The following is a 9662-nucleotide window of genomic DNA, read 5'->3' as shown; positions in this document are numbered from 1 at the left end:
GACAACTCCTCACGCTTTGTAAGTTTTTGGTCAGAGAAGCTGATATTTACAGGTGAACTAGGATGACAGAATAGAAGCTCTCACTTCTGAAATGTCATTGTCAGATCGTTGTATTCATTGAACCAATACTTCCCTCATATATTTGTCAACTGAAAGCTATCTAACTAGACTGTCTGATTACATGTATAATTTTTAAAGTATAGTACAGCAATCAAATATTTACAAAGGAGGATAATTTAAACATGTATAAATATCTGTATTCTTTAATAATTATATATATACTAAAATCCCTGGTATCTGTCATATAGGCTTACAAAATAAATTTTAAAAAAAGAAAAGATAACTTCTTTGTTTAAATCCTGTCCTCTGTGGAGAATGTAAGGTTACATACAGTTGAATGCCTTCTATCTTTCCCTTCCAAAGGGCAAATTTATTCGAATCCACTTTGGAGCCACAGGCAAGCTGGCTTCTGCTGACATTGAAACATGTAAGAGACCTCCTGACCTGATCACATTCCTTCCTACCTCTCAACCCCAGTGTCTCCCCACTATCTCAGTCATAACTGTGTCCTATGGTCTTTGCCAGATCTGCTGGAGAAGTCCAGAGTCACTTTCCAGCTCAAGGCAGAAAGAAGCTACCACATATTCTATCAGATCATGTCCAACAAGAAGCCAGAGCTCATTGGTAGGAAGCATTACAAATTGTTTGAGAGGATCTGAATGTGTTTAACATTTACCTTCATTGTGATGCCCACATATGTCCTATTCCTCTTTATAGACATGCTCCTCATCACCACCAACCCATACGACTACCAGTTTGTGAGTCAAGGTGAGATCACTGTTCCCAGCATTGATGACCAGGAGGAGCTGATGGCTACAGATGTAAGTGACGCAAAGCATACTGGGGCGGTGAATGTTCTGTTTAATTGCCCAGAGGTTTATTTGACTGATTCTGTTGCCAGAGTGCCATTGACATCCTGGGCTTCACTCCTGATGAGAAGACAGCCATCTACAAGCTGACAGGGGCTGTCATGCACTACGGGAACTTGAAGTTCAAGCAGAAGCAGCGTGAAGAGCAGGCTGAGCCTGATGGCACAGAAGGTATTTATAAAATCTCAAAGTCCCAATAACAGAAACAGCTATGTATCTGACAGTTGGCATTCACATATTCTGCTCCGATTTACAGCTATGTAACTGTTTATGTCGTAAAGACATAAATCTCCACTTCCATAATATTCATGATTCTAAATTTTCCTTCAAACTATCACAGGATTACAGTGGTGAAACCTACAGTTACATCCATAGGATAACAGGCAGTGGTTTTAAATTCAAGCAGGGTAGATTTAGATTAGACAATATGAAGAAATTTTTTACTATAAGGGTGGTGTAAAATTAGAACAGGTTGCCCAGAGAGGTGGTGGAAGCCCCATCCTTGGAGACAATTAAGGTGAGGCTTGATGGGGCTCTGAGCAACCTAATGTAGTTAAAGATGTCCAAGCCCACCGAACGGGGTGTTGGACTAGGTGACCTTTAAGGGTCCCTTCCAACCCAATACATTCTACGGTTCTATGATCTTAGAGGATGTCCACTTTCAACGACCACTTCTCCTGTCACTGTCTCCCACTCTCTTTGTGTCTTTAGTTGCTGACAAGGCTGCCTACCTGATGGGCCTGAACTCAGCAGACCTGCTCAAAGCCCTCTGCTACCCCCGAGTCAAGGTTGGGAATGAGTATGTGACCAAGGGTCAAACCGTACAGCAGGTAACAGCTTGTGATGGGGAACTTCTGCCTTAATTTACTCTCTTGCAATGGGCACTAGTAGTAGTAGTTTTTTTTTGCTCCATTCCTCTTTATTTTAGGTGAACAATGCAGTTGGGGCCCTGGCAAAGGCTGTCTTTGAGAAGATGTTCCTGTGGATGGTTGTTCGCATCAACCAACAGCTGGATACCAAGCAGCCCAGGCAGTACTTCATTGGTGTCCTGGACATTGCCGGCTTTGAGATCTTTGATGTAAGTACCACAGAAATTATACTAAAATCTTGAAAAAGTAACTAGAGCCCAATATAAGTTGGAGAATTATGCGGAGTATTTTTAAAACATTTAATTCACTTGTAATTTCAAATCAAATTTTACCACTTTTTGAAAAAGTTTGTTTTATGGAAATGCTTTCCTTTCTTGTATAGATCACTGCTTTTTCTCCAGCACAATCAATGAGCTTCAACAGATCTGCATGTAATGGCTTTATGGGATACCCAAGAAAGAAGCAGCTGCCTTTTACCTAATTAGCACAAATGTTGTAGCTTTTCAAAAATTTGAAGAAGGCACCTGAGTTAAAGCAGAACTGGCAAGCACTGATGATGTCTATTTTTCTATTAAGGGCAATGGGAAAATTTACATAAAATGAGAGAAATGAGTGACATAAATTTCACCTCAATAGGGATAAGATTGCCAAAACATTTTTAAATACATAATTTAAGAATAAAGTATTTATATAAACATTCAGGTAGTAATGAGCAAAAAATATACTTAATGGGATGTTTTTAATATGTTTTTTTAAAATATCTTTATTTTAACCGGTCATCCCTCTGTGAGATTGCAAGTGTGAAGGAGAAAGCTATACAGGTAACTTTTCATCCTGAGAATGAGTAAATATTTTCTTTATACTGAGCAGTTTAACAGCCTGGAGCAGCTGTGCATCAACTTCACCAACGAGAAACTGCAACAGTTCTTCAACCACCACATGTTCGTGCTGGAGCAGGAGGAGTACAAGAAGGAAGGAATTGAGTGGGAGTTCATTGACTTTGGGATGGACTTGGCTGCCTGCATTGAGCTCATTGAAAAAGTATGTTGATTGAATTTACATTTTTGTTCTTTCTTTGTGATAGAATTTTAGAATTTTTCTTCAGTCTTAGTTTTCTTGCCTAATACTTCACAAACTTGTCTTTTTTAAACCATTGATGTTCCTGCTTATTCGTATTGTAAAAATACCTTTTCATTCCAAATATTGCATGTATTCAGAAAATAATTTCTAAGCACCTTTGTGATTAGGCTACAAACGAAATACAGTTAGGTTATTCATTAATTACATTATTTTTTAAAATCAGGTGTAGCTTGTTTGGCAATAGAAAAATTATTGTGATCACACATAATCTGATGGCAAGGATTCTCTGTAGGTATGCGTTCTAGTGTACAACGACAAAATATCTCTTTTCAGAAGCCCAGACACAGTTTTCAGTAACTACCGTGATTTCCAAAACACGACTTCTAAGGAAAAGCATAGGTGTATATAGAAGAACAGTACTGGATCAACAGGGATGAATATAACCATCATTATGAGCTGACACTGATTTGTGTAATATCCGCTTGTATAAGAATGAAAAGACAGAAATATCTCATAGAAAATCAAGATTTCAGGAAGTAGATGAAAATTCTTGATTTTAGTAAGACGGCCTCATGTAGACAAATTTACTCTGGGAAAGGACTAATGCAAAAATAAAAATCTAGCTATGATGCATCAGTTTCCAATTTTTTGGTAAATTTTGTGTGATTATCGTGACACTATCAGTTCTGAAATGCATTAGCTTCAGACACAAGTTCATATTTTGTCTGGAATTGTACATACGAAAATTAATGCGCGTTTGATCAATTTGATTCAAAAATTTAATCCAGTTCTAAGTTTCCTGTGCTTTACTGCAGTTTCCTTCTGAAGGCAGATCTGTATTTGATCACTGTTATTTTCTGCTGCTACTTCAGCCCATGGGCATCTTCTCCATCCTGGAAGAGGAGTGCATGTTTCCCAAGGCAACTGACACCTCTTTCAAGAACAAGCTCTATGACCAGCACCTGGGCAAGTCCAATAACTTCCAGAAGCCCAAACCTGGAAAAGGCAAGGCTGAGGCTCACTTCTCCCTGGTGCACTACGCTGGCACGGTGGACTACAACATCTCTGGCTGGCTGGAGAAAAACAAGGACCCTCTGAACGAAACTGTCATTGGGTTGTACCAAAAGTCATCTCTGAAGACACTGGCCTTACTCTTTGCCTCTGCTGGAGGAGAGGCAGGTCAGTTCTCTGAAATGTCATGTCTTCATTGCACAGTGTTTCTGCAATATTGTGGAATCATGAATGGGCCCTAAAGCCATAAATGATTATCTTCACTTTATCAGAGGCTAGTGGTGGTGGAGGTGGCAAGAAAGGTGGCAAGAAGAAGGGTTCTTCTTTCCAGACTGTCTCAGCTCTTTTCCGGGTAAGTAAACATTTTATATTTTCATCTATGCAAATTAGAAGTAAACTGCGCTTTTAGTTGGCTCAGTCCTAGTAAAAATAAGAAAAAAAAAATCTTCCTTTCTGATCCTCATTAAAAAAAAAAAATCTTATAGAATTAAAAATGACACCATAAATTCCTAAATTTACACAAAAAATAAACAAGAATTTAGTCATAAAAGTATGAAGTACCCACCCTCTGTCTCTCATTGACCTGATGGCAACATTTTTTCTTATCCTGAAGGTAATGTTCGATGTTCAGAATCAGAGATTGTCTGAGATATTATCAGTTGATAATTACCAGCCCAGCTCATCTGTTCTTAGGCCTTTTATGCCAAGTTCAAAGACTCTAATGGTCAATTTTTCCATATATCATATACACACACTAAATCATGGTGCCACAGGAGAACCTAAACAAGCTGATGACCAATTTGAGGAGCACTCACCCCCATTTTGTCCGCTGCATCATCCCAAATGAAACAAAAACACCCGGTAAGATGCTCAAGCAAAAGAACTTCCACGGATACATCCATTCCCCTGTGCACTGGAAACTGGCATTCTTTTGTGCTCTGAATTGCCAGGTGCCATGGAGCATGAGCTGGTACTTCACCAGCTGCGCTGTAACGGCGTGCTGGAAGGCATCAGAATCTGCAGGAAGGGGTTCCCCAGTAGAGTCCTCTATGCTGACTTCAAACAGAGGTAAGAACTATGAAATGAAGAGATAGGTCAAGCGTCCCCACTGACTGCTGTTCAATCACACAGCTGAACTTTGCCAGAGAGCTGAGAGAACTGAGGTTGTTCAGCCTGTGGAAGATGAGGCTGAGGGGATACCTTATTGCTCTCTAAAACTAGCTACCTGAAAGGACGTTGTAGAGAGGTGGGGATAGGTCTGTTCAACCAAATAACAAGTGATAGGACAAGAAGAAATGGCCCCAAGTAGTGCCAAGGGAAGTTAAGATTGGATATTAGAAGAATTTCTTTGCTGAAAGTGTTACCAGACATTGGAGTGGGTTGCCCAGACCAGTGGTGGATTCCCCACCTCTGGAGGTATTTAAGAGTCAGGTAGACATAGTGTTCAGGGATGTGGTTTAGTCCAGGACTTGTCAGTCTTAGGTTAATGACTGGGCTTGATCGTAAAGGTCTTTACCAGTCTAGGCAATTCTGTGATTCTGTGACTACAAGATTTACAAATGCAGTTTGGAATGTGACTACAACACTTTCTCAGACAACATCTGCAAACTCAGAGTGCTTATGCCACTGTGGCAGCTGCAAGTCTCTGGGGAAGATGGTTGCTTCCTACACACGTAGTAGCAGTGTTCCTCTTCAGCAATTTTCTGTAACATAGTTTAAGAGGAAAAGATATTGGACTGAAACGGCTGGAGATCAGCAGCCTCTTTTCATCTCTGACTGGTCACCTAAAGACAGTGAAAGTTTACTTAATTGTGTTATCAGATTAGGACTTCATTATAACCATATCTCTACACAAGGGGTGAAATCCCAACTTCCTCAGCCTCGCTCTGCTACAAAGACTGCTGTTAATGTCAAAAACTGTATAACCTTACGACTGAGATTGCCCTCATTCCTGTTTCCTCTCAATGCACAGGTACAAGGTGCTTAATGCCAGTGCTATCCCAGAGGGACAGTTCATTGACAGCAAGAAGGCTTCCGAGAAGCTGCTTGGGTCAATCGATGTGGATCACACCCAGTACAAGTTTGGCCACACCAAGGTACAAACCCTCCTTGACTCACTCACTGCATCTCAGGGCTTCCCTCTACCTGACAGTGACGTGCTACAACGTTCCTTTTCTCCAGGTGTTCTTCAAAGCTGGGCTGCTGGGGCTCCTGGAGGAGATGAGGGATGAGAAGCTGGCACAGCTCATCACCCGCACACAGGCCATATGCAGGGGTTACCTGATGAGAGTGGAGTACCAGAGGATGGTGGAAAGGAGGTAGGCGTTCCTCATCTTTGATTACAGTACTTGGAGAAAAATGCACTCGTTGTACTGAAAATATTCGATGTATATTTTGATGATACTTCAGGGAGTCCATCTACAGCATCCAGTACAACATTCGCTCCTTCATGAATGTGAAGCACTGGCCCTGGATGAAGCTCTTCTTCAAGATCAAGCCCTTGCTGAAGAGCGCAGAGTCTGAGAAGGAGATGGCCAACATGAAGGGAGAGTTTGAGAAAACCAAGGAAGAGCTTGCAAAGTCTGAGGCAAAGAGGAAGGAGCTGGAGGAGAAAATGGTGAAACTGATGCAGGAGAAGAATGACCTGCAGCTCCAAGTGCAGGCTGTGAGTATGGTCATTTATTTTACAGTCCCAAAATGAGTCTCTATTATAGGTGTACAGTATAGATTCCTGTATAGATGATAGGTCAGACTATAGATGACTGGATATCAGATGTTTGTTGAATTATGCATCATATTGAGTTGTAAGCTGGAGAAACTGGTGTCTCACAGTAGTGTGGTGACCCTTCTGACAGGGAGTACCAAGAGACACAGAGATCCAATTCGGAGCTGGTGCTCTTGTTTTCTGAGCAAGAAGCTGTCTGTAGTTAGCCCAGATTAAATACTTGGAACAGGGTGGTACCTAAATCCCCCACTCCCTTTGAGCAAGTGAGTCCTGCAGGCAGTAGCTCTACCTCAGCATGAGGTACACCTTTGCTGGAGACATGGACAGTGGCATCAAGTGCACCCTCAGCAAGTTTGCTGATAACACAACGTTGTGTGGTGTGGTCAACACACTGGAGGGAAGGGATGCCATCCAGATGGACCTTGACAGGCTTGAGAGGTAGGCCCAGGCTAGCCTCATGAAGTTTAACAAGGTCAAGTGTAAGGTCCTGCACCCGGGCTGAGGCAATCCCAAGCACAGATACAGGCTGGGCAATGAGTGGATCAAAAGCAGTCCTGGAGAGAATGATTTGGGTGTGTTGGCAGAGGATTAGCTCAATATGAGCCAACAGTGTGCACTTGCTGCCCAGAAAGGCAACCGTGTCCTGGGCTGCATCAAGAGCTGCGTGAACAGAAGGTTGAGGGAGGGGATTCTACAGCTCTACTCTGCCTTTGTGAGATCCTCCTGGAATAGTACGTCCATCTCTGGAACCCCCAACACAAGAAAGACATGGAGCCGCTGGAGAGAATCCAGAGGAGGGCTACCAAGACGGTCAGAGGGCTAGAAGACCTCTCCTAGGAGGACAGGCTGAGAGAGTTAGGTTTGTTCAGCCTGGAAAAGAGAAGGCTCTGGGGAGACCTTATAGTGGCCTGCCAGTAGCTGAAGGGGGCTACAAGAAGGCTGGGGAGGGACTTTTTATAAGAGTCTGTAGTGACAGAGCGAGGGGTAATGGGTGGAAGCTGCAAGAGCATAGGTTTAGACTGGATTTAAGGAAGAATTTCTTTACCCTGAGGGTGGTGAGACACTGGAACAGGTTGCCCAGGGAGGTTGTGGATGCTCCATCCATGGAAGTGTTTAAGGCCAGGATCAGTGGAGCATTGAGTGGCCTGATCTAGTGGGAGATACCCCTGCCATGGCAGGGGGGTTGGAACTATATGATATTTGAGGTCCTTTCCAACCCAAATCACTCTATGATTCTATGATTAATTCACTTTGGGCAGCTGGTACATTCAGTCATGTAATAACTAACGGATAGTTGCTCATTCAGGAATTGGGAAATATGGCTTGAAGTTTCTCCTCAGTCTAAAAATTAATCCAGAGCTTCTGCTTCTAAACAAAAGACTCATCTGCCAGGGTTGTTCTATGGTGTTTCACCTAGTCTAGAGTACTCAATATTCCCTGGCAAGATGAAAAAGGAGCAGGCAGATACACCCTGAAACAGGCAGATATTGAACCTCCCTCATAAAATGGCTGAGTCCTGCTCATCCTACTTTAATCCATAACTCTTAAATGGAAAATGTGTATAACAAATCTGGAGAGTGTATGTATGTATAATAATATTAAACCATCACCTTTGGGTAGGCAACTCATCTCTCTGTACTATTTAGATGTAATTTAGCACTCCACCAAACAACAAAGCAAATATGTAATCCAGTGAAATCTTTAATTTCTGAGGATTTTAGTGATGCGCACATGGAACATGGATTTCTATCACATGCTGTATAGTAGATTTGCTGTGAACAATATCCCATAAATCTTGTAGGCACATCAAATTGAGAAAAATAAATTATTATTTTAAAATATATTCCAACAGTATTTGATATTCAAAGCCAATCTTGAAAGCTATGCTAAATTAATCATTAAACAATTTCAAGCACTGGAATTAATAGTGTATTTGGACATATTCACATTTCCCCTGATTTCATAGTGATTTGAGTCTTCAATTAAAAATGGGAAACCTAAAGTATTTTCCTCGGTTTTGTAAAGACAAACACTGTTCAAATAAAATACTAAGGACTGAAGGAATAGAAAGCCAGCTGAAAACAGCATTGAAAACTCCAGACAGATAGCCTGGAAATACAAGTATGCACATTTTATAAAAGGCAATGCCTCTATAGTATGTACAGTAATCTTAATGAATGTAGAAGCATGATATCCTCTTTTATCTAATAGTTGTTCTCTTCAGAAAAACAAATGTTTTATGTCTCCATATAGCACTGGCTTCTGCATTCATTAAAAAACAGAAGCCATTGCTTAATGTGTAGGAAGTAATAACACTGGAAGTCCATTCCATTGAAAAATTAGAAACAGAGATGGTAACTTTTTGTGATGTCTGTAAGTTCATGAGCTATTCTTACAACCAAAAATTCTGAGATATATTTTTGAAAGAGAAACATTGCAAAATGAGAAGTTGCATAACTCTTCTCTAGATAAAAAAATTTAGAATATTTTTTTTCTATTTGAGTGGAAGTGCTATTTCAGACATAGCTTTAACACATGTCAATTTAGTGAGATTAAAGAAGAGAAACTTCTAAACTACCAAAAAAAAGAAAAACCAACCAAACAAAAGAAGCCCTGTGTCTCTCCACCAGGAAGCAGATAGTTTGGCTGATGCTGAAGAAAGGTGTGACCAGCTCATCAAAACCAAAATCCAATTGGAAGCCAAAATTAAGGAGGTGACTGAAAGAGCTGAGGATGAGGAGGAAATTAATGCTGAGCTGACCGCCAAGAAGAGGAAACTGGAGGATGAATGTTCAGAGCTGAAGAAAGATATTGATGATCTTGAGCTAACGCTGGCCAAGGTTGAGAAGGAAAAACATGCCACTGAAAACAAGGTACAAGGTGGAGCCTCTCACACTCCAGAGAAGAGCACTGGGCTGCTATAGGACTTCTCTACTTCTTTTTTCACACTTTCTCCCTTCTTTTCAAAGGTGAAAAACCTGACAGAGGAGATGGCAGGCCTGGATGAAACAATTGCGAAACTGACAAAAGAGAAGAAAGCCCTCCAAG

The 9662-nt window shown here is 41.2% G+C and overlaps 1 protein-coding gene across 1 annotated transcript; it reads left to right on the top strand.

Moving 5' to 3' along the window:
* Positions 1–6: 6 nt before the first annotated feature.
* Positions 7–9658, top strand: LOC104269524 (myosin-3-like; the record flags this gene model as incomplete). Its single annotated transcript, XM_009871722.1, has 17 exons — positions 7–18; positions 424–487; positions 586–684; positions 778–881; positions 962–1100; positions 1641–1759; positions 1858–2007; positions 2669–2839; positions 3751–4057; positions 4162–4241; positions 4663–4750; positions 4840–4957; positions 5862–5985; positions 6071–6207; positions 6299–6554; positions 9245–9487; positions 9584–9658. Coding segments are annotated over 17 exons (2286 nt in total), but the record flags the coding sequence as incomplete, so codon positions are not given.
* Positions 9659–9662: the final 4 nt, after the last annotated feature.

Source organism: Apaloderma vittatum, unplaced genomic scaffold (assembly GCF_000703405.1).
Source record: "Apaloderma vittatum isolate BGI_N311 unplaced genomic scaffold, ASM70340v1 scaffold10456, whole genome shotgun sequence".
NCBI lineage: Eukaryota > Metazoa > Chordata > Aves > Trogoniformes > Trogonidae > Apaloderma > Apaloderma vittatum.
This window is presented reverse-complemented; position numbering and strand designations above follow the sequence as displayed.